Here is a 22,006-nt window from a genome sequence, read left to right as displayed (position 1 = left end):
AGTGCTTGGAGTGTTTGTGTATGTATGTATACGTGTGTTTGTGTGTCTGTGTGTGTTGGGGCTGACGGCCACTGTTCTTCCCCACAGCCCGTTTGCATACGTGGACCCGTTGCATTGTAACATGGCCTATTTGTACCTGGAGCTCCTCAAGGACTCCCTCAACGAGTATGCATATGCAGCCGAGCTCGCCGGCCTCAACTATGACCTGCAAAATACCATCTATGGGATGTATGTAAGTATCAGCGTTGTATCGCACCGGTCCGGCCAACCACCCTCCGCCCCCCCATCACTCTCCACACTAGTCTCCTGTAGTGCTTCTTCATCTGTGCTTTGTGTCCCTCAAAAGCACTGTCCCATTCCCACCACACCTTTTTGAAGTCTCCCATCTCTGGCGCTCACATCCTTTTGTGTAGAAATGTGTAGAAACTACCTATTTTTCCCTCCACATTTTCATTTTCATATCTCATACCTCACTGCCGATACTTGTGTCAGTCTGACATGAGGGCTCCTTCACCCCAGCAAGAGGGGGAAGGAGATAGGGGACGGACTGAAATGGGGATGGCAAAGGCTTCATATCCTGGTCAGTGTTCAGATTTTAATGCTAAGACAAGGTGGTGGCAATCACCTGTGCGCTGAAACTGCAGGACAGCCAGGTGCTGAAAAATTGTTAGCCAGCTTATCGGCCAAAATAAAAGTTTGTTAAACTTTGACATCTATCGTTACGCGGTTTTTGGGGTGGATTTTTATTCTTTTAATGGGATGGTTATTGTGAGACAGAACAGAGTTGGGGGAAGGACCTTGCGCCGGATTCGAACTCTGGTCCCCAGGTATATGGTATTGTTCCTTAGCCAACTTCAACATAATGCTGGCTTAGGAGCGCTGGTCGACGGGCTGCATATCCATACTCTTCTGATCGCTTTGCGATTTCCCTTTTTTAAAGGCCAACTTCCGATAAAACTCAGTTTTACTCACTCCTTTCGAAGATCGGACGGTCACCCCAAGTTAAACTCACTTGCAAGGCTCTCATAGCGGTGCGTCAACTCTCCTGGCTGTGTTTCCCGGTGTTTCCCAATTTACATCAATAATGCAGAGAAACGAGCGAATCACGAAAGCCTTTCTGTGTTTCGTCACGTCGAAAGAAGGCGTTGCCCACAAAGGTTTATATCGACCCATTTATCTAAAAACATGTCGAGTAATTTTTTTCTGCTTGTTTTCAAAGCAAGCAACGTCTGGTGGCCCGAAACATAGCTTAGCTTAGCTATCAGCTGGTTGCTACTCTCAGGTACACACACAGCACAAAGCCTCATACATAAAGCCTGCTCACTCCTGTTGCTCCGTGCCTGCAGCTCGCCTAGGGGTCACTGTCGAAAGAGCACAGCCCTGAATGGAGCCTGCACGCCTCCGTTGGCGCCCCTATAGTGCAGTACCACCCGGAGAAGTGGCGACTCTGTTTCCCATTACATTCACTCCAAGGACTGGAGGACTGAGCCAATCAGAGACGCGTTTCTTTGAGAGCAGGAGGAGTGAGCCAATCAGAGACGCATTTCCACGAGAAACACGGAACACTCTCTCGTTTCTCCACAAGCCACCTTGCCAGCTTGCAAAAACGTCTTGAAACAAAGCAACCAGAACGTTTTTTAAAACAGGACCAACGCGTAACACATTCAATAACAATTGGGAACACGGCAATATTAATTAAATTACGTTGAGAGGCGATCTTTAATCTGTCACATGCTTTCTTTTTCTTTTTCTGCTTTCTCTTTGATTTTTTGATCCTTTAACTCTACCTCTGGTATACCCCAAGAAAATGCCCCTTTTTTGGTTTTCCTTGCTTTTTGTTTTCATACTTTGTTTTGTATGTTTTTGTTTTTTGTTTCCCCTTTGTTAGCCGCTACCTTTACACAGACCCCGTGCACTGCAACATGACCTACCTGTTTCTCAGGCTGTTGAAGGACGATTTAAAAGAGTATACATATGCAGCCCGGCTGGCCGGCCTAGCCTATGGCGTGGCCTCAGCCATGAATGCCATCCTCGTAAGTACAGGCGGCTTGCCACGACCGTGACCAATCACGATGCTCCCCTCCTCCTCCACCGCCGCACTGCCCACCACTACCCACCTAGCTCTCTCTGGCCAATGACGGTTGGGCGACGGGCCTGGCGGGTGGTGGTGGTTGGTGAGAACGGATTTGGGGAGGGGGGGGCTTGGATTTTGAAGCTTGGATATTTATTTGAGCGTGGTTTGGCTTGTGATGTGTGATTTTTGCAGGGAGTTCTGTTCTGGCTTTTTGGATTGTACTCTTTCTGGCTTGGGTGGTCTACTTTCTGTCTTTCTTTCTGTCTTTATCAATGTTTATCTCGCTCCCTCTCGTGCTCTCTCGCGTTCTTTCGCTCGCTCGTCATTATTGGTTTCTTCTTCCTTTGACTATCAGAAAAACAAGCACACTGCAGAAATCTGGGCAGTCTCACTTTTGCACCTAACTCAATTTTGTGTGTGTGTGGGCATAATTGCATGGTGTGTTCCAGAGTTCTCAACGGGTCGGGTCAGCCCGACAAACCCGACGGGCCCCTTGGGTTCGGGCCGGGTTCGGGTCGAAAATATAAGCATATGGCTCGGGTCGGTTCGGTCCGCGGGCTCAATCTTTTCCGCCCAGTGAAAAAAAAAATCAGTTCTGCTGTTTACCGTGAATCATGGCGAATTTCCCCTTGATGGGTCAGTAAAGCTAGGCCTATCTATTTAAATGTAGCCTATGTAGGCCTGCGTAACGAAGGTCTGGCAGGCTGCTGCATGCAACGTTGCGCGCAGTGCTTAATTTGTAAATCACAAGGTAGGCCTACCGGAATGCAAAACAAACATGACATCACAGCGATGATGAGTTGGACAGAGGTCCCTGAACGCACAGAAAAACTACACTGGCTACAATTACGCAAACGAATAAAAACGGGAAAAAAAAATCTTAGATGCAATTTTAACGATATTGAGTCCCATGTCAGCTCATGGAACCATACTTTTGTTTCTTAATACAAGGGACGGTTGGCAATCCAATGGCTATTTTAAACAACAGCCATAGTAGCCTATTAAATACTGTAATGACAACAACCAATATTTTTAGTTTGATCGCTAACTTTATGCTTAGTAGTCTCAGCAAATGCAGTGCATGGAAATTATGCTTATGAGGTGAAACGAAGCCGAAGCGGTCTTCTAGGCCTACTACATAGGCTATGGAAAGGACAGTGGCTTTCCAATTAGGTTATCCTTTCCCCGTATTCACACAACGTTGGCATATGCGTATTAAACGTTAAATCCACGCTTTGTTGGCGACTTCGTTGCATATAATTTGGCTAATCCGCATGTGCTGTTGCGATATGCCACTTCACTATTTAAATGGCTCGTGCACCGATGGTAAGCGAGCGGCAGCGAAGACGGCGATTTTTCCGGTAGACTTGACTTTTCACACTGACTGTCTGCTCGCGCTACGGTCTGGTTGAAAATCCCCCCAGCCAATGTTTTATTTGGAGCGTGTAGGCCCTGTTTGAATGAAATATCACATTGTCTTTTGCTGTTTTCGTGCTGTTTTCGACTTGTAAGCAACTGTCGGGAAGGAAAGGCGCGCACACACATGGGAGCGCTCGCCAGCCGAGGAAGATCTCATCCTCTCACCTAGGCTATCTGTCTTTTTTGCTACATGGCTTATCCATGCATCAACCGTAGCCCAGGTGCCACTAGAAATTAGTAGGCTATGTCCAAAACCTTGTGTGCCGACCAAAATTTGATGAAACTTTTAAACAATGTTTGGCACAGCCAGGCGTTCCATCTCATCCGCGCGTATGAACAAACAAGGAGGGAGGGGCAACTTCACGTAGCCTACATTAATCAGATACTCGGGATGGAAATGTACTAAGCCTACATTTAGAAGTCAAAACAAAAGGTGGATAGATTGTTGTTGCCGTGAAGCATGAAGCGGTTATTGAAATCGCGCTGTGGATGATTCTGCTTAAATAGCAAGAACGTAAGTTTCCCCATTTTATATTATGTTTCTATTGTGGAAAATATCTTTTCACTAGGTTTTTAAGTGGGTTATGCAATTTACTGCACATAAGTGCCCTTAAAGACCCACCACAACCCGTCATTCTCCATAGGATAACGTGGGGAAACTCGACCCCCGACTTCGGGCCTCGGGCCGGGTTCGGTTAGATAATTCCAGTGATGTGTCGGGTAACATCGGGCTCTGGCTTTAAAAGCCACGGGCCGGGTAGGGTCGGGTTGACATTTTCAGGCCCGTTGAGAACTCTAGTGTGTTCTTTCTAACAATAGTGACTGTTGAAGTACTGCAGTTAGTCTGCATTTGAAACACTGTGTACTCACTTATTCAACGCTTCAGTAGACGTCATTGTCACCCGACTGTGACTGCTGCCTGTGAAGGGAGTTTTTCTTTCAAAAAATGTGAAGAAATAAAAGTTCTCTGACAGGACCTCGGAGTGAGAGGGTAGGCACAGAGACACTCAGCGTGCGCATCCACCCAGCCGGGAGAGAAGTGCCTAATTTGGAGCGACACTATTTTGTCTGCTGTGTCTAGTTGTCAATGTCAGCCAGAGAGCACAGTGTGCCTCGCCCTCCTCCGCTCACCAACACACACACACACACACACACACACTTATACACACACAGTTATACACACCCTCTCAAACACGTGCATTGACACACACCCACAGATATTTTCTCACATGCATACACACACACGCACGCACGCACACCCGCATTCTCTCGCACAGGCACTCTGTCATACTCGCTCTCTCACAGATGCTTGTAAGGACGCGCACGCACACTCCTCCTTCCCAGGTCTAGGCGTATTTACTCCTTTTTAAGCATTCTATCTGTTGTCCCCGTGAGTCAGCAGAAATGTCATAGACGTCAGGCACAAACGGCACAGCACTCATCAGCCACAGGCAGACCTTAAAAAGAGCTCGCCATCCTCCTCTCCTCTTTTCTCAGTCATACTTCTCTCCTCCTCACTTTTCTCATCCTTCTCTTTCTCTCCACTCTTCCTCTCCACGTTATTCTTCCTCCAGATTCTCTCCCGTCTTTTGCTGACCTCAATCCCCCTCATCCTGCCTCCCTTTCTCTCTCTGTCTGTACCGCCACCGCCACCACCACCACCACCACCGCCCCCTCCAGTCTTCTGAGATGCCCCTTTGTGTGTGAAGTGTCCAGTCAGTGGGGCCTCTCCCCTGGGGAGGAGAGCACTCACAGGGGCTGAAAATAGAACAGCGAGGGCTGTCTGTCTGGAGAGATGGGAGATGGGGACCAATGACTGTCAAAGGAGATAAATAAATATATACACGCACACGCACACGCACACACACACACACACACACACAGGCAGTCTCTGATGGGGTATTTTGCTTGTCTGCTAAAGGGCTTTGAGTCAGACAGTCAATGTTGAGGCGCGTCCCTTTTTTCTCATCTGTCCTCTGTTGTCAACACCTTTTTTGTGTCTGTCTTTGTGTGTCTGTCTGTCTCTCTGTCTCAGTCACTCGCTAGCTCTGACTGGCTGGGATGTGCATTGCCATGGGGGCTTACTCGCCACTCTTACATATTGTTTTGGTTGTGTGCGTCTCTGAGACAGGAAGTGAGAATGAATGAATTCAGCAATCGTTGCCTCAACCTACCAGTTGTCACTCCACTCGGTGGCAGTTTTTGCACCAATCCACCACCCGGTATAATTGCCTAGTGAGAATAGTTGGAGATTTGAGGTTTGGCGTTTCTTCCCCCTCGTGAGACTGTGCAGCCCTGAGTTTCACAGAGAGATGGGGCTAAACTGGTGTTTTTGCGGCATGGGAGGGAAAAGTAGGGATGGGGAGGGGGAGGGGGAGGGAAGGATGAAGTGAAGAGAACTCTAGCCCAGGCTTTTGCTGATGCAAAGAGGAGTTGCTTGACATGGTGGAACAGGACACACGCACGCACGGACACAATTTTAATGTTATGCAGTTTCACATGAAATATGACATGTTTCGTAAAGAAGTCTTAGAAGTTACTGTTGCAATGCAATCAAGTTTATATTTTCAGGGGACCTAGCGAAGGTGGGGTTTTAAAGATGGCAAGAGGAAGTCCTGGATTGTGTTCCGAGTACAGACCTTGGAGGACTTAATTAAATTTCAAACGGCCCCTCGAATGAAAGTTTTCCAACCCTGGTATAGAGTCTGAACCCCTCAAAGCTAGTATCCTGGAGTGGTGACTGGGATGCATTCTGATGAGGTCATCAGCTGTGCACTTTTCAACCTTAGAAGATGTGCAGGAATGCAACTGTGTGTGTGTGTGTGTGTGTGTACTAAATTAACCCCAATCATCTGAGAATCATCCAAGTGCACCAAATGTTTTTTGCTTTAGCAGTACACAAACGCAACTTGCACACAATTAACACACGCGCGCACACACTTCCACTCACTGACACAACTACTTGCACATTGGCTCTTTTTACATTTCTGTCTTGTATGCTTTCTACACACACAGAGACACACACAAACTCTTTGTCCAGATTGGTCTGACCCCTGTGTGTGTTTCCTCCCAGCTCACAGTAAAGGGCTACAACGACAAGCAGCACATCCTGCTGAAGAAGATTGTGGAGAAGATGGCCACGTTTGAGATCGATGAGAAGCGCTTCGACATCATCAAGGAGGCGGTGAGTGAAGGCCCATTCTTACCCCACGTGTCCAACACTGACAGATGCTTGCGTGCGGAATGTTTCACATGGTACAACTGTTGATTTTTTTTTTTTCTGATTTCAACTCCTCCAGTTTGTCTCACAATACATAGCAGGTCGAACAATTGAAAAAAATGTGCCTGACGTTCAAGACGGACGGAGTTATGAAGGTGCTGACGGTTATAGAAGTTATGAACAGAAATGCGCATGTAATTGACCAAACGCCGGGTATGAATGGAGCTCAAGGACTGACTCACATCTCTTTTGTCACTCCGCACAGAACAACACGAGCCCCGTCGATGGCATCTCCACCAGTAGCTTAGCAACAAGCACATCCTCCCCTTCAGTTGAACAATCGATGCTCAAAAGCGTTTTTCGTTCATTGTTCTCTTTCTACCACTCAATCACGTCCTCATTCAAACACACTTACTTGGTTCTCTAGCTCCAACTTGGTGTGGTGTCAGAGTTGGCTCTGACAAAGTTTTTCTCATTGTTGTATATTGATTTCGTGCAGAATTCATTTTTCGTCTTTTCAGTGGTTTGTTTTCCTTCTTTCTTTGATCTGACTTCCGTGCTGTACGGAACTGTATATTTCTCTTACTGACATTAAAGTGAGATTTCAACACTTAAGGAAAGTAATTTCAGGAAAAGAGTGTACACACTTCTTGACTACAGAATTTTCATACAGCCTACTATTGATTGTGTGAACACAGAGCCATGGAACTCAGTTGTGACGACCAGGGCACAAGAAGTCTGTTGGTGACATTGATGTAGATTCAAATCATTCTAGGCAGCGGCTTTCTTTTCGCTAGAGACTAACATAGAACAACTACATAACACAGAAACACTACATACAGAACCACTACACAACTCTTTAGATTTGATCAGTTCCATAGTGCCTTTAGTCAGTTGTCCCATTGGGTTTGTTCTTGTAGTTGGTCTATACTTCAATACCAATATAATGGCACATGACCACAGTGGTCACATGCTTCTCAAAAATTGAAAATTAAATATTTGATTAGTTGTATCAAGACAAGCTGGGCTACTTCACAGTGACTAGACCCAAGGATGACTGGAGCACTCAGTCATTTTTGTGCACCAAAATAATAAAAACCTCTAAAAAAAGTTGCTGACGTTTTGGTGCACCTGCTCCTTCCTCAGAGTCGCAGGTGCGCCGAAACGTCAGTCATTTTTGTGCACCAAAATAATAACAAACCTAAAAAAAAATTGCTGAGTGCTCCAGTCATCCCTGAGTCTAGTCACTGTGAAGTAGCCCAGCTTGTCTTGATAATGCTGTCCTCGACGGTGAGCACCACCAAGGCTGAAGCGCAGACATCCCCTCTTCGATTTGATTAGTTGTACTTGGTGCTGTGATGGAATGTGCATTCAATTTGTAATGATTATAAATGCATTGCCTGTGAAAGAATATGGGTTGTACTTGTCTTGGATGAATTGAATAGCTGTACATTGTCTTGGTGGGAGAATAAGCTCTGTGGTGAATGCAGACGTTTCACACAGTAAATGGATGATCCCAAGCTGGGAAGTGAAGTCTGTATGCCATCTCATGCATGTGTAAACCACAAGAGGGGGCCTGAGTCACGCCCCTCCAATGATGCCATTTCACAAAGGTCTCTTCCTTGATTCCATTTTGATTTCTTCGAGGGTTGTGACTGGTTCTCTACGCTAGAGACTCTGGTGGCAAGTCCTCATTGAGCCAGTTTGTAATTGGCTTTTGGATGTTCGTGCCAGAATGTGATTGGGTGGTGGGTCCTAGTGCTGGGTTGTGATGTGCTGGGTTGTGATTGGATGCTGTGTTTTGTGTTTGTGTGTCTGCAGTACATGAGGTCCCTGAATAACTTCCGCGCTGAGCAGCCCCACCAGCACGCCATGTACTACCTCCGGCTCCTCATGACCGAGGTCGCCTGGACCAAAGACGAGCTCAAGGAGGCTCTGGAGGGTGAGTGGACACACACACACACACACACACACACACACACACACACACACACACACACACACACACACACACACACACACACACAGATACACAGATGCAGGAAGAAACTAGACTGCCTGTGCAGTCGCCTTCGACTGCTTAAGGTATATCCCCGAAACGCGACGCTTCCAGTCCCCCATCATTCCTACCACTCCCGTCCACCATTTCGAAAACGTATATGATACATACAGACGTGACATGACGTGCATAGGCTTAAAACCAAACAACTATTGTGAAAATGAAGCAAAAAATGGGGCAAATGGTAATACTGTTTTAATGGTTCAGTGGATCTACCACATTAGGTACAGTGTAATAACCAGTGCAACAACATTTAATGCCATGTAATACCAGTGTAACACCATGTACCAATCTTGTACTTACATCATGTATTTGTGTGTAAGTGGTATTACAGGTATTGCATATTGTTACTAGTATTACACTGTTATTACATGGTATTAAATATAGTACGCTGGTTATTACACTGTACCTAATGTGGTAGATCCACTGAAAGGGTGAACCTTTAAAATAAAGTGTTACAGGGCAAATCAATCCACCCAGTCAGAAGTTATGTGCCAAATGAAAATTCCACCATTTTGAAATTATTGGCCTCCAAAATCTAATCAGTTCATGAATCTACCCTAGAACATTGAAACACCAAATCTGGGACAAATCCATTCAACTGGTCAGAAGTTATGGGCCAAACCAAAATTCAGCCATCTTGAATTCAGCCATCTTGAAAGTGTTGGCCTCCAAACTCAAATAAGTTCATGAACCTACCCTAGAGCATTAACACACCAAATCTGGGAGAAATCCATCCACCCAGTCAGAAGTTATGGGCCAAACAAAAATTCGCCCATCTTGAATTCAGCCATCTTGAAAGTGTTGACCTCCAAACTCGAATCAGTTCATGAACCTGCCCTAGAGCATTCACCCAAAAAATCTGGGACAAATCCAAACATCCGTTCAAAAGTTATCGCGTTAACACGAAAGACCTTATGCGGCGGCGGACGCGGATGCGGCGGCGGCACACGCAAAACCATTACATCCCCGACGCTCCACGTTTCGGGGATATAATTAGCAGATGGATGCAGACACAGGAGGAAAAGAGACACTTTTGCTTGAGTTAATAATTTGGCGCATGCTCAGTCTAACTGTACACTCCTCACACTAACGGTGCATTCTGCCACCCCATTCCTCATTCATGTTTCACTGGCTCTAAGTAAAAGCCTCTAGTGCTGCTGTCACCAGGAGCTGAATGTCCTCTGTCGTGGCTGAAGGACTCCTCAGTCTGTGGGAGTGACAACTCCGAACATCACTCATGACTTCTTCTGACTACAGCTTTTTATCACTTTTGCAGCCCCAGTACCTTGTCTCTTACTCTATTGCTTCATGTCTGTGTGTCTGTCTCTCCCTCCCTCCCTTTCTGTCTGTGTGTCCCTTTCCCTCCCTTTCTCTCTCTCTCATGCACACACTCATTAACCCTCTGTCCGTAAACGGACAAATGGTGTAGTTTTGTAGTTTTTGGGTTGGGCTCCCTCGGGCCTGCTTAAGTCTCTCTCGCACTCTCTAGCACTCTCTCTTGCTCTCTCGCTCTCTCTCTCGCATGCATGCACACACGCACGCACGCACTTCTCCAGCCTGCACTAGCACATCTGGCTGACCCCACTGTCTGCTGCTTCCCATCTCTCCTCTCCAGCCAAACCTGCTGTGACTAACTGCACATGTTCCATCTCTAACTGTCCGTCATAACATCTTGAGTTTCAATGCCCGTCTCATTTTCTCTGCCTTATAACGGTAATAAGATAATGGGATCAAGGCATCTTGAAACCAAGTTGAATAGCATTTATTAAATTCTACAGAACAGCAGAGTAACACGTTTTGCTCACTCGTGGGCGCGCTCTCGCACTCTGCTCATCCCTCTCTGCCTCCATGTCACTCTGTACTCTCTGAAACTGGGTCAGATGCACTGTGAATAATGAGTGGCTATTGCACACAGTCATAAAACTGTGTGCGTGCGTGCCCTACGCGCGCACACACACACACACACACACACACACACACACACACACACACACACACACACAATGGCGCTGTCTCGTCTGAACAGCCAGGGCTGGCTCTCCTTTTTGAAGGAGTCCTCCATCACGGCGGCTGCCGCTGCTGCTGGCGATGACGAGATTGGAGAGCTCAACGGTTGATTAAGTGGGTCTGTCTGAATTGATTTGTCTCTGTTGCAGATGTCACCCTGCCCCGGCTCAAGGCCTTCATTCCCCAGCTGTTGTCACGGTTACACATCGAGACGCTGATCCACGGCAACATCACCAAGGAGGTGTGTGTGTGTGGGTGTGAAAATTAGGTGACCGAAGTGTGTGCGTCTGTGTGCTTGTCTGTTGGAGTGTGAGTGTAAAAATTAAGAGACCGAACTATGTCAGCATGTACTGCAAAATCAATCGGCACTCTGGCTTACCAATCAAATTGTGTGTGTGTTGATTGGAAAGCTCTTACCAGTGTGCTTCAGGACAGTATTGTGTTCTCTTTACAAAGCAACGCACACACTGATGGGGGCTGTGTGAGGGCAAGGCTTGTGTGTTTGTGTGTGTGTGGATGTGTGTCTAGTTGTGAGTGTGGGTGGGTGTTTGCCATCCTGTTGTGACATGGGGTGGTGTGGGTGATGGCTAGCTTATCGGCTTTAGCTCCCCGGACTGTGTGGCCCCGGCCTCCTGCGCAGCACCAGTCTTGTGTGATGAGAAAGAAAATAATCTGCTGCACTCTTCTCCACATTATGTCATTCTTTTGGGTCTAATCAACTCCCCTAGTATTACAGTGAGCTCGTTGGGGGCATGTAGAAGCATTTAGTGATTTTAACACACACACACACACACGCACACACACACACACACACACACACACACACACACACACACACACACACACACACACACGCACACACACACCAGTGGCTGCAGTAGGTAATGCAGGGGGGCTCTGTTTTTCTTCTCATTATAATAGCATTATACAGATATACTACAGTATGTACGCTACGCTATATGCTACGTGAAAAGTGACCACTTCGGCATTGTGTATACACATGAAGGCTATGAATTGCATGAAATACAAGTACTTTAAAGTTGTCACTCGGCACAGAGCGACAGTGTCTGTATAGCGGGCCTGCTAGAGGTGACCGTAGCATGCAGACTGAAGGACAATGTGTTTATGGACTCATATAAAGTAGACTAGTCATCTCTGCTGGCATCTCTCCAAAACGAGAATCTGCCTTTCTACTCACGTGTGCATCTCTCTCTCGCCCTCTCCCTGTTGCTCGCTCACTCTCTCTCTCTGCACCTTCAGTCGGCGTTGGGGATGATTCAGATGCTGGAGGACACCCTCATTGAGCATGCTCACACCAAGCCCCTCCTCCCGAGCCAGCTGATTCGCTACAGGGAGGTCCAGGTGCCAGATGGTAAGTGGAGCATACTGTCTGTTTTGCAGAGAGCGAAATGATGGGCACACACACACACACACACACACACACACACACACACACACACACACACACACACACACACACACACACACACACACACACACACACACACACACACACACACACACACACACCTTCATGGTAACAATTTGCCCAGACAGTCCTTGTCAACCAAAAGCTTTTCAGAATCTGTGCTCTCACATTTCTAATCCTTAAGACGAACATTGGAAAGATAAAAAAGACAATGCTTCCTAAGCCCAAAAAGTAATTGATGTGCTGTGGCAGTCTGATTCAAGGATGAGCAGACTTAGTTGAGTTGATTTTTTTTTCCTGCTGTCCCCCACATGAACTCCCAGCAAAGCGGATCACTAATATAGGCAGCCCCAGGCTAGTCTTCTTGCTTTATGTAGATTCACCACACACACACACACACACACACACACACACACACACACACACACACACACACACACACACACACACACACACACACACACACACACACACACACACACACACACACACACACACACACACAAATTTCCTGTGGACTGTTAGTAGTGAGCGTTTTTTTTTTCTCTTAGCAAACCAAAACATCTGCAGAGAGGAAGGGAGAACGGGTCGGACATAAAATACTGCATTGCTGCACCTCTGTACAGATCCTTGTGGACTGGGTGTCAAAAATTCAGAGGCACTGTTCTTAATGCTCTACTGTCACATGCACTATGTCTTAAATTCCAATTTGACATACTTTGTGAGTATGTGTGTACCTCTCTGATGTCGGTCAACTCACAGGAGAACCCATTAGGAGGTTTACTCAAATGTTGTTGTATGTTCCAGGGGGTTGGTACGTGTACCAGCAGAGGAACGAGGTGCACAACAACTGCGGCATCGAGATCTACTACCAGACAGACATGCAGACCACGCACGACAACATGCTGCTCGAGCTCTTCTGCCAGATCATCCACGAGCCCTGCTTCAACACGCTGCGCACCAAAGAGCAACTCGGTAAGACGTCAAGACATGCACGCACACGCTGCAACCTGTCCTCACAGTATGCGTCAGATTTTTTTCTTAGGAAAAGAAACAATTTATTATTCTGTTAATTGCAACCGTAACTAGCTTTGTAGATTCCACGAGGCCGGCACCACCACATGCAGACAGGGTCTTTGAATTGACCACGTTTCTTGATTGTCACCGTCTCGTTCTCCGGTAGGCTACATCGTGTTCAGCGGGCCACGGCGGGCCAACGGCGTGCAGGGGCTGCGCTTCATCATCCAATCGGAGAAGGCGCCGCACTACCTGGAAAGCCGCGTGGAGGCGTTCCTGCGCACCATGGAGACGGGGCTGCTGGACATGAACGAGGAGGCCTTCCAGAAGCACATCCAGGCCCTGGCCATACGCCGCCTGGACAAGCCCAAGAAGCTGGCCGCAGAGTGCGCCAAGTACTGGGGCGAGATCATCTCGCAGCAGTACAACTTCGACAGAGGTAAGAGAAGGAAAGATTACAGTAGTTTGAAATACCAGGGAGAGGGCTTATGCCTCTTTTCCACTGCCGGTTTTCTGGTAGGCCTAAAGCTCGACAAAATGCAATTCGGACGCCACTTTTTGCTTTTCGAATAGGCACGTCACAGCTCAATCGCAAAACAAAAAGTGTCGGTGGAGTCATGCTGTGTCCAGCTATGGGCCTACCAGAAAACCGGCAGTGGAAAAGAGGCATTAGAGCACATTTTGGATTTTGTGGTGCAAAGCCCAAGAAGCAGGCTGCTCAGTGCGCCAAGCACTGGGCCGAGAATTTCACAGCAGTACTCTTTTGACAGGGATGAGGGCAAATCAAAAAAGACTGCAGGAACAGACCCTGGCTGGAGCTTATGAAGGAGATTGAACGGAAAAACTATTCCATAGATCAATTACACAGCTCCATATTTGCAGTCAGCTTTAGTTGTAAGATATATAGTATAGCACTAAGCAAGAAGCTGCCCAGAGTGCGCAAAGTACTGAGGAGAGATCATCTGGCAATAGTACAACCAAAGAGGGTGGAGTAATAAAGAGGCTTCGAAACCCGCCCACCCAATGCAAAAGTGTGTGTGCTCAAGTTGGGTCTCCTAAGGGGGCGTTGTACCCTCCTTCTTCTATTCTTGAGGAGTTTGCACGAGAAGTGTGCTACCGCCATCTAGAGCGCTGAGGGGACTCCATTTATTCTCAACCTCAGGACTCCAAAGGTCTCCTAACCAAAGGTCTCCTAAAGGGGCGTTCACCCGACAGAAAGTGGATACCAGAAAAGAACTGAAATGACTTATCTCTGTCTATATTAAGATCTCTGGTACAACTTCAACAGAGGTGGGGGCAACTCCTCAGGCAAAAGGGGCTGTACTTGGACAAGCCTTAGCCCAAGGCATTTAAGTTGCTCCGAGTTGAAAATGTGTTTGCACCAAGTCCAATTACCAACTAATAATGCTTTTAATGAAAAGTCATTATTCACTGTTCATTCGTAAATCCTCCTTACATGTGTTAGTATTTTCTGTTTTCTTTAATCCTTCCTGATGAGCAATGCAATATTGATGGGGTGGATGAAGGCGGGGATGGTTGCCACTTTTCCCAACCTTTTCCAAATATTTGATTCATCCATCCCACAATGTTTCTGACATTTTGTAGAGACTGAATAATGCATTGATTAATGGAAGAACACGGGCAACAGATTAATTGACCACAAACATAATTGCGCCCCTGGTTGCCTGTTCGGTCCAACATGGCTGTGTTTCAGGGCTGGGTCGATCAAAAACCACTCTGCATCCTCCAACACAATGATTACCACCGGTACTCTCATGCGCTGATTAGGTCATCCGTCTTCATAGGCTGTTTTTTACACATTTGTTCATTTCCACGGGATGGGATTGGCTATTTTTGGATGCAAGTTTTATTTTTATTTTTATTTTTAAGGTAATTTTGGTGAGATGAGATTGCCTTTATTTTTGGATACGAGCTTTTGTGTGATGAGGATCTATTGTGTGCCTAGCTGTTATATTGTCTGCTGCAGTAAGTTGTGCGTTTGTCCATCCTATCTAAGTGCGGCAGGGGGTCATAGTCTAGCTGGTCGAAATATATGGCGTGCATGCGTGGATTTTATTGATCCAGTAGGAGACGGAGGGCTCCGTCATGTGATGTTTCCAGTCTGGTTGTAGTGCTGTACAATACACAACGTATAACGTTTGACAGTTCTCAGCAGCATGACCAATAGGCGTGTTTGCGTGTGTGTTGCTAATTTGCAGCAGTTGGGTTCCCTGATGCCACTTGTACAGTAAGCTGCTGTTTGTGTGGCTCTCATCATAACTGTTGTGTATTTCTCTCCTAGACAACATTGAGGTGGCCTACCTGAAGACGCTGACCAAGGACAACATCATGCAGTTCTACAGGGTGAGTCTGCTCTGCTGGTAGCTGCTCTCTCTCTCCCGCCATCAAGCCAAATCAATAGTTCCAGCAGTGTGAACATCCTGTCTGGCTGCCTGGCTGGCTAGCTGCTCTTTATAGCCGATAAGTTCTGTATTCAGTGGAATAGAATATCCATTTGGGTGGGAAGGTCCTGGAGAGTCAGGCAGAAATCTACACATAGGGTGCATTCCAATATGCAGACTCCCGTCCTCCACTTGTGCTTTGCGGCCCCTGCCTCCGTGGAGAAAACGATCAAGTTTCCCTGCTGTCTGCCTAGCCACAATAACGTTTGGGGGACTGTTCTTCATTCACCATCCCGATTGCAAACAAGGAAATCAAAATGACATTGGAATTGTGATTTTGCAAGACATTTAATTAATTTTCTGTCGTCAGTGACGTGTGGTCACAAGCAGGCAAGTGAGCAAGGGAAGGCGGGAGTCCGCATATTAGAATCCACTCATAGTGGCCTATTGATGTTTGCACAGGCACTGATCTTTTAGTGTGCGTGTCTGTCTCCGTGTGTCCGTGTGTGTCCGTGTGTCCGTGTGTGTGTGTCCCCGTGTCCCCCTATGGTAAATCCCTTTCCCAGGCTGCTGCCCCTCTGTCCAGGATTAACTGACCAAATCCATTATTTTCGGAGCAGTCGAGCACATTCTCATTTATGTATTGAAAAATCCCCTCATTTGCATTCAGTACAGACATGTATTGACTCTCTGTTTCTGTCTCTCTCTCTCTCTCTGTTTGTCCCCCCCATCTCTCTTTTTCTCTCTCTGTGTGTTTTTCTATCTCTTATCCCCCTCCCTCCTTCTCCTCTGTGTCTAGGATCTTCTGTCTGTGGATGCCCCCAAGAGACACAAGGTGTCTGTGCACGTGCTCTCCAGGGAGATGGACTCTTGTGAGTATTAAATCCCTCCACAGACCAAAAAACGCTTCCATGCATACATTATACCACTCTCCTCCTCTCCACACACAACTGCTTTCATCCATGCGTTGTCCCATTCTTCCTCTCCACACACCCATTCACTGAGAAGACTGCATATATATCCACATTATCCAATTGTTCCGCTGTCGCCAGAGAGAATTTCTTACAGAGAAACAAGAGGACTGCTTACATTATCCAATTCTTCCACTTCCTCCACAGAGGAAATTGTATATGTGCATTATAATAATCTTCCCCTCTTCTCGCACCCTTCACTAATGGGAAACTGCATGCATACTTTATCCTTCTCAGTTCTCTTTCACTCCCCATGCACCCCTTTTCTCTCCTTGCCCAAATAGTTTCTCAGTTCATCCCATGTCTCACTCATTCACAACCATTCATTCACATTCACGTATCCATCCATTTCTAGTTCCATTTTTCAGTCCTCGTTCTTCTCCATCCATCCATGCCTAGTTCCATCAATTTATCCAGCCATCCATTTTTTCTCCTGCCATGATGCCCAGATCAAGTGATGAGTTGATGTTTGTGTGTGTCTCTCAGGTCCAGTGGTGGGCGAGTTCCCTGCCCAGAATGATGTGAACCTGGCGCCCGCCCCCTCTCTGCCTCAGGTGAGTGGTGTGTCTGCTCCAGTACAGTGCACTTGAGAACAGGAGGCAAAGACCCTGCCTCTTAGTCTTGCTTCAGCCAGAGCCATGCAAGCTGGAGTTCAGCCAATTCCATTGACCTTAATGTTCCGTCAAAGAATCATCTAGAAGCGAAAGATACTTCAGGCTAGGACATATCCGGGTTCCATGTGATGTCAGGTGAAAGCCCCTTGCGCACAGCTTGTGCAAGCCACCACCAAACATCACAAAAACAGAAGAAGAGGGAGGGGACAACGGCCCCAGGAGACCAAAGTCGAGCACACTTTTGAATTGGATGGGCGGAGTTTGGAGTATCTTTCTCTACTAGACGATTCTTTGGTTCTTTGGACGATTCTTTGGTTTTTATATACAACAGTGGTGGCTCAGGACTGCTCATGGAGCTTTTAACGTATAATTCCACTAGTTCCCAGAAGTGGGCTTTTAACACAGTGTGGTAAAAGTACATGTACAGTATTTCGGTTGTACTTAAATATTTATGTAGTGGTTCTGTTTTAGTCTCAAGCTAAGAGAAAACGGTTACATACTGTACAGTAGAACTATTTCAATCTTCACAACTCTGGTTCCAGCCAACGGAAAGGAAACGGCTGATCCTGAGCCATGGAATTCAAATTGCCACCCCACTTCTCAGCAAGGCTGAGGAGCTAATTGGTGAAATCACCTGTTTTTGTAGCACACGCTGAAGGAATATCTGGCATGACTTTTACTTTCTGGCAGGACTGATTCTTTTGTTTAGTTTGACCGCCCCTGCTTGGGAGGGGTCTACTGTAGGAGGTGGAAGTAGAAGATATTTTATTGATCCTGTAGGAGATGAAGGCTCTGCCATGTGATGTTTCCAGTCTGGTTGTAGTGCTTTGTTTTAGTATACAATATACTAATGTTTGATAGTTCTCAGCAGCATGATCGGCGTATACATACTGTATCAGTCTAAAGAATCTTTGCTTAGACCAAGGTCAGTATTCGCTGCCAGTTAAGCAAGGGGGAAAGTTGAGTGGTTGATGGAGGTATGTAGATGTATGTGAGAGCATGGTTGTCTGATGTGTTTCTCCTCTCCCTCCCCTCTACTCTACTGTACCTCAGCCGGTGGTGGTGCAGGACATGACTGAGTTCAAGAGGAGCCTGCCCCTCTTCCCTCTGGCGAAACCGCACATCAACTTCATGGCTGCCAAACTGTGAAGCTCCGGACCTCCGCACACACCCCCCCCACCCCCAGTGCAGCGTGGGATTGTTGGGGGACGCTGGAACGCCCCACCGCTCCCCCCTCCCTACAACACGTAGTCCCACATCACCCTCATGCAACTGGAGCTAGATACGCAGTCACTAAGAATGGTTGAGTGTGTGTGTGTGTGTGTGTGACTGAATGTGTGTGTGTGTGTTAAGTTTAGACCTGGTCAGTCAAGGCTCCAGAAAGTGGAAGTCAAAGTAAGGGGGCTCGCCGCATTGGCAGTCCCTCTTACCCCATACAGTAGAACGATGTGTCATCCAGTGGTCACAAGGCACTTCTTTGGCTCTCAAAGCATTTCAGTGACTAATGACACAACCTGAGTTTAAAAAAAAAGCACTGACAAGTCAACATGTAAGAAGTAGTCGTTTAAAAAAAGAAAAAGAAATATGCATATCGTATAGGGTCGGCATGCTTGTTCGACCCCTAGTGCCCTTATTGAACGTCAAAGTGTAGGACTTATCTGGTTTCCTTTTACCATGAGGACATTTTGCTTGGGTATAATGGGGCATTGTTTTATGATTGAGGGGAAAGGTACGCATGTTGTTGTCACTGTCGTCCTCCTACATTGGTAAGGGGCGAACAAAAGGTCACCTGGAAGGCCCAGACTTGTTTACCGTGAAGCCACTTCAATTAGTCCCCCAAACGTCTCGGGGGAACGCAAGCTCTCCCAGCGTCACCGACAGAAAAGATTAAATGTGTCGATTTTTAGCCTTAATGAAAATTTTCATCTTTGTACAGATTTATAAAATCTGACATCATGACCTTTTCTTTATTTTCCCTTTTTGTTTTCTCTCGTTTTGTTTTGTTTGTTTTTAATTTAAAAACGAGTAAAGTGTTGGGGTGCTTTGAAGAGCTGCTTTTAGACCGATATGGAAATCCTATTAATCCTATTCTTTTGGTTTGTGTTTTTTTTTTCCTTTCTTTGTGTTTATCTCCTAATCAATGTTCTTTTTTTTTAAAGAAAGGGGTTTTGTCCAAGCATTTACTCAGGGTGGCCCCAACAAATGATTTTATTTGAACATTAAAAACGAATGGAGAAAAAATTAATAAACATTTTAAATGCCTATGTTTTTCCGTTTTATGTTTTTCCAAGGCGATTAAAAAAAAAAAAATCCCAGTACCTGCCTCGGCATAATTGGGAGACATGGAAGGGAGCCGGTCATTGCATGTTGCAATTTTTTGTTCTTTTCTGTGCTTTTGCTAGCCTAGTGAATTTGCGGCCACTAGGGGCGTCTAGATTTCTAGGCTATGGTTTTGCGTCTGTCAGCAGATCTTTAAGCCCCTGCATCTTCTTCTGGTGCCACCACAGTTGATGATGCAAAAACTGCATTGATGTAATAGTCTCTTGATGTCTGGTGGAGGAATGCCACAAATTCCAGCCTGCCCCATGACGGCCCATTTAACTCCATTTAAGACACTGGTCATGATTGTAACTGACCGCTTAATGCTGTGGGCGATAATGGACTGTGAGGATGTGTTGAGGTTTTGGAGGACATGGAGTATATGAAGGGTTTATTTGCAAAACGGTGTATCCACCATTTTTGAGTTTTGCATTTTATTATTGGAAATAACTGTCCAAAGGTCCTATCACCTTTGTGTGAATTGTTGGAGTTCAAATATTTTGGGAACATACTTTTTTCACCTATAAAAAAAGCCTTTTGCAATACAATGCAATGGAATGTCCAATACAAATTGTCAATGACCCAACATTCTACAAAATGGAGATACACCGTTTTGCAAATAAACCCTTCAAATTCTCTGACCCTTTACTAGAACAGTAGTATGAGGATGAACTCTGCTTGTGGTGCTGATGTACTGACCCACTCCAACCTCTTGAAAATATGCACAACTCCTCTCTTCACACAAGCAATAACAACCCGCAAAGCTCAGGCCAGGCATTCTAGTCAAGGCAGCTCCTGGCTTTCTGTCAGACTATGGTACCTTGTTTTAGTGTACCCCATCTGTGATCACAGAAAGAGCTCTTCACAAGTACCTACATCCCCATTCAGTGTCAGATATTTTCCCATCCTCCAATACCGCCATCTGTATGCTACAGATATCATTCAGGGGGCCTAGTCAGGGTTGGGTGGTTACTAGGAGGACTAATAAAAATATAAATTACTTTACAAAGGCTCACTTTAAGGATGTTTGACGTACCCTTTTCCACCTCTCTACCTATTTTTGTCTAACATGGTTATGTAGTACCTGTACTGTATGGATGTTGCATGCGGTCGTCATGGCAACACCAAGGGGGTTTACGAAGAAGCTGGTTTGTTTTCAGTGGTAAACCAGGTGAAGTTAACCTTGTGGTAGAGGTAAATCATCTAATAGAAGAGCCTGGACTCCTCATATTCTTAACTCAATGATGCCTGCAGGTATATCTATTAGTAGGTTTACCACGGCCTCTAGGTTAACTGAGCCTTGTTATATCATTATCTTGGTGTACCCAGAGCCGTCTAATAAGAGTTGTGACAACCGGGGACAAGGAGGTCGGCTGGTGATGTGATTCAGGTAGATTAAAATATTTCTAAACGGCAGCTTTCTCTTCACTGGAGACTAACACCATTACTTATCAAGCAAAGATTAAGTACAAACAAATTGAATTTACCTTTACCACATTTTCTGTGTTCTGCAGGCACCTCCTGGGACTAAGTAACTACTTCTATTGGAACTATGGTCAATGGCGATTTACATGTAAAACGCTCCATGAGGCTCCATGAGAGCCGCCATCGATGTGGAAAGACTGGACCATTGAGGTCTATGGGAGTGACATAACTCTCTTGTTAGACGGCTCTGAGTATACCCCCCAGACCAAGCAGCACTGGCTTGATAACTCAGGTGTTACGTCTTGCCGAGCAGAACCACCTCCAATCCCTTTTTGAACCATTTCCTCCCCCCCACAGGAATATCGTTTGGAAGCATAGCAAGTTCTCAGGCCTCATTAGAAACTGTCGTTAGTGCTGCATCTTATTTTCTTAAAGAGAGAGATTAAGTTGTTAAGGAATTATGTATAGGACACAACAGGTATTCAGCTTTAGTGAGAAAAACAAAAACCGTGAAGTACTGCAGCAGTCTTTATGGTGTACGAGCATGAATTGCACGATGCTTGCCGTTTCAGCACCTGTATGATGCTGATGCAGATGCAGATTGCTTGCTTGTCTGGGTTGCTCTGTCCTTGTGCGGCTCACAAGATCATTGTCAAGCTACCCTGTGCTGTATGATGGACCTCAATCTTTTTTCCTTTCTCCTTTGATGGGTTCAGCTCCATGTTATTGTGGGTTCTTTTTTTCTGACTTATGAGTCCCCGGGTCTGTAGCAGCCAGAGTGTTGAGAATATCCCTTTGATCAGCTGTACCTGCGCTGTGATGCCTATGGCAAGGGCTGCTGACAGCTTATGCCAGGCCCAGGACAAAGTCATTTGAAAGGGCCCCACAACCAATATATACAATGTAATGTCGGCCCAATTCCAGCACCCCCCCCAACCCCCCTACCGGGGCCCCAATTGCCTTCCCTGCCTATGCCAAACAGTGTGCAGGTTCCAGGGCATGTGTACCAAGAGGAACGCTAGATTTTTTTTCCCCCATTGTCCTTTC

The 22,006-nt window shown here is 46.2% G+C and overlaps 1 protein-coding gene across 3 annotated transcripts in view; it reads left to right on the top strand.

Annotated features, from left to right (window-relative positions):
• The window catches only part of ide (insulin-degrading enzyme), a 44,396-nt gene extending 24,919 nt beyond the window's left edge, over positions 1-19,477 (top strand). For 2 of the 3 annotated variants that reach the window (XM_063191553.1, XM_063191556.1), the window contains exons 15-25: positions 88-232; positions 6,567-6,677; positions 8,535-8,655; positions 10,932-11,023; positions 12,043-12,154; positions 13,019-13,186; positions 13,395-13,667; positions 15,531-15,592; positions 16,430-16,502; positions 17,088-17,155; positions 18,269-19,477. In XM_063191553.1, the coding sequence (XP_063047623.1) occupies positions 88-232; positions 6,567-6,677; positions 8,535-8,655; positions 10,932-11,023; positions 12,043-12,154; positions 13,019-13,186; positions 13,395-13,667; positions 15,531-15,592; positions 16,430-16,502; positions 17,088-17,155; positions 18,269-18,364 (1,321 nt within the window). In that variant the 3' untranslated portion in view covers positions 18,365-19,477. Of the gene's footprint in view, positions 1-87; positions 233-1,888; positions 2,034-6,566; positions 6,678-8,534; positions 8,656-10,931; positions 11,024-12,042; positions 12,155-13,018; positions 13,187-13,394; positions 13,668-15,530; positions 15,593-16,429; positions 16,503-17,087; positions 17,156-18,268 lie in introns of all 3 variants that reach the window. The other variant, XM_063191554.1, reaches the window with a different exon arrangement.
• The last annotated feature ends 2,529 nt before the right edge of the window (positions 19,478-22,006 follow it).

Source organism: Engraulis encrasicolus, chromosome 24 (assembly GCF_034702125.1).
Source record: "Engraulis encrasicolus isolate BLACKSEA-1 chromosome 24, IST_EnEncr_1.0, whole genome shotgun sequence".
NCBI classification, from domain to species: domain Eukaryota; kingdom Metazoa; phylum Chordata; class Actinopteri; order Clupeiformes; family Engraulidae; genus Engraulis; species Engraulis encrasicolus.
Note: the sequence above shows the minus strand (reverse complement) of the source record. Positions and strands in the feature narration are given on the sequence as shown.